General features: G+C 52.3%; 1 protein-coding gene across 1 annotated transcript; it reads right to left on the reverse strand.

Moving 5' to 3' along the window:
• Positions 1 to 747: 747 nt before the first annotated feature.
• LOC140321523 (phosphatidylinositol 4-kinase beta-like) lies at positions 748 to 1,206 on the reverse strand (the record flags this gene model as incomplete). The annotated part of the gene is made up of 2 exons (XM_072398238.1): positions 941 to 1,206; positions 748 to 857 (listed from the first exon to the last, which is right to left on the reverse strand). Coding segments are annotated over exons 1-2 (359 nt in total), but the record flags the coding sequence as incomplete, so codon positions are not given.
• Positions 1,207 to 1,305: the final 99 nt, after the last annotated feature.

Raw genomic sequence — 1,305 nt, forward strand, 5'->3', positions numbered from 1 at the left:
CAGGGGGAGCTAACATTTCCCGCTATTACCACACATCACTAGCAGAGGGAGCCATGATTTCCCACTTTCTATTACCACATATCACCAGCAGGGGGAGCCATGATTTCCCAGTCTCCATTACAACACATTACCAGCAGGGGGAGCTAACATTTCCCGCTATTACCACATATCACCAGTAGGGGGAGCCATGATTTCCTAGTCTCGATTACCACACATCACCAGCAGGGGGAGCCATGATTTTCCACTCTATTACCACACATTACCAGCAGGGGGAGCCATGATTTCCCACTTATATTACCACATATCACCAGTAGGGGGAGCCATGATTTCCTAGTGTTGATTACCACACATCACCAGCAGGGGGAGCCATGATTTACCACTCTCTATTACCACATATCACTAGCAGGGGGAGCCATGATTTCCCACTTTCTATTACCACATACCACCAGCAGGGGGAGCCATGATTTCCCACTTATATTACCACATATCACCAGTAGGGGGAGCCATGATTTCCCACCTATATTACCACATATCACCAGTAGGGGGAGCCATGATTTCCTAGTCTCGATTACCACATATAACCAGGGGGGGGGGGGGCATGATTTCCCACTTATATTACCACATATCACCAGTAGGGGGAGCCATGATTTCCTAGTGTCGATTACCACACATCACCAGCAGGGGGAGCCATGGAAGCAATAAGACCCCAACATGCAGGCTGCCCCCCCATTGGATGAATTGACTCACCGGATGTCCCCGGCAGCTATGAACACGGGCTCCTTGCTCTCCTGGCTGGTGATGCTGTCCACAGAGAATTGGGAGATGTTGTCACAGCTATTGGTGTGAAGTTCCGGCAGCTGGAGGATAAAAGAGAGAAAATACCCCGGGGGTGAGAACCCAGAAGGGGCAACTAATGACCCACCAAGAGAATGGCGCTCACCTCTACCTGCAGCTCGCCAATGTCATCCACTGACCACGCCTCGTCATCGTTGTCATAGTTGGGCACCGTGGTGAAGCTGCTGGCTCTCTGCTCGTGTGTGATGCCGCATTCCGGGAGATTCTCCACCGAGCGCGTGCTGCGGATCCGATTCTCAGGAATGCGAACCGGGACTATGGACGTCTCAAAGTTCTCACACTCCAGGACTTCCACGTAGATCAAATATGGAGCCTGCAAGGAGAACTTCCTCATTGTACATTCTGGGGGCACCCCCGGTATTTGGGGTCTATGCCCCTCCCCCAGGATTTGGGGTCTATGCCCCTCCCCCAGTATTGGGGACTCCCCCCAGTATTTGGGGTCTATGCCCC

The sequence above is a fragment of the Pyxicephalus adspersus genome, unplaced genomic scaffold, assembly GCF_032062135.1.
Source record: "Pyxicephalus adspersus unplaced genomic scaffold, UCB_Pads_2.0 Sca6800, whole genome shotgun sequence".
In the NCBI taxonomy this organism is placed as follows: domain Eukaryota; kingdom Metazoa; phylum Chordata; class Amphibia; order Anura; family Pyxicephalidae; genus Pyxicephalus; species Pyxicephalus adspersus.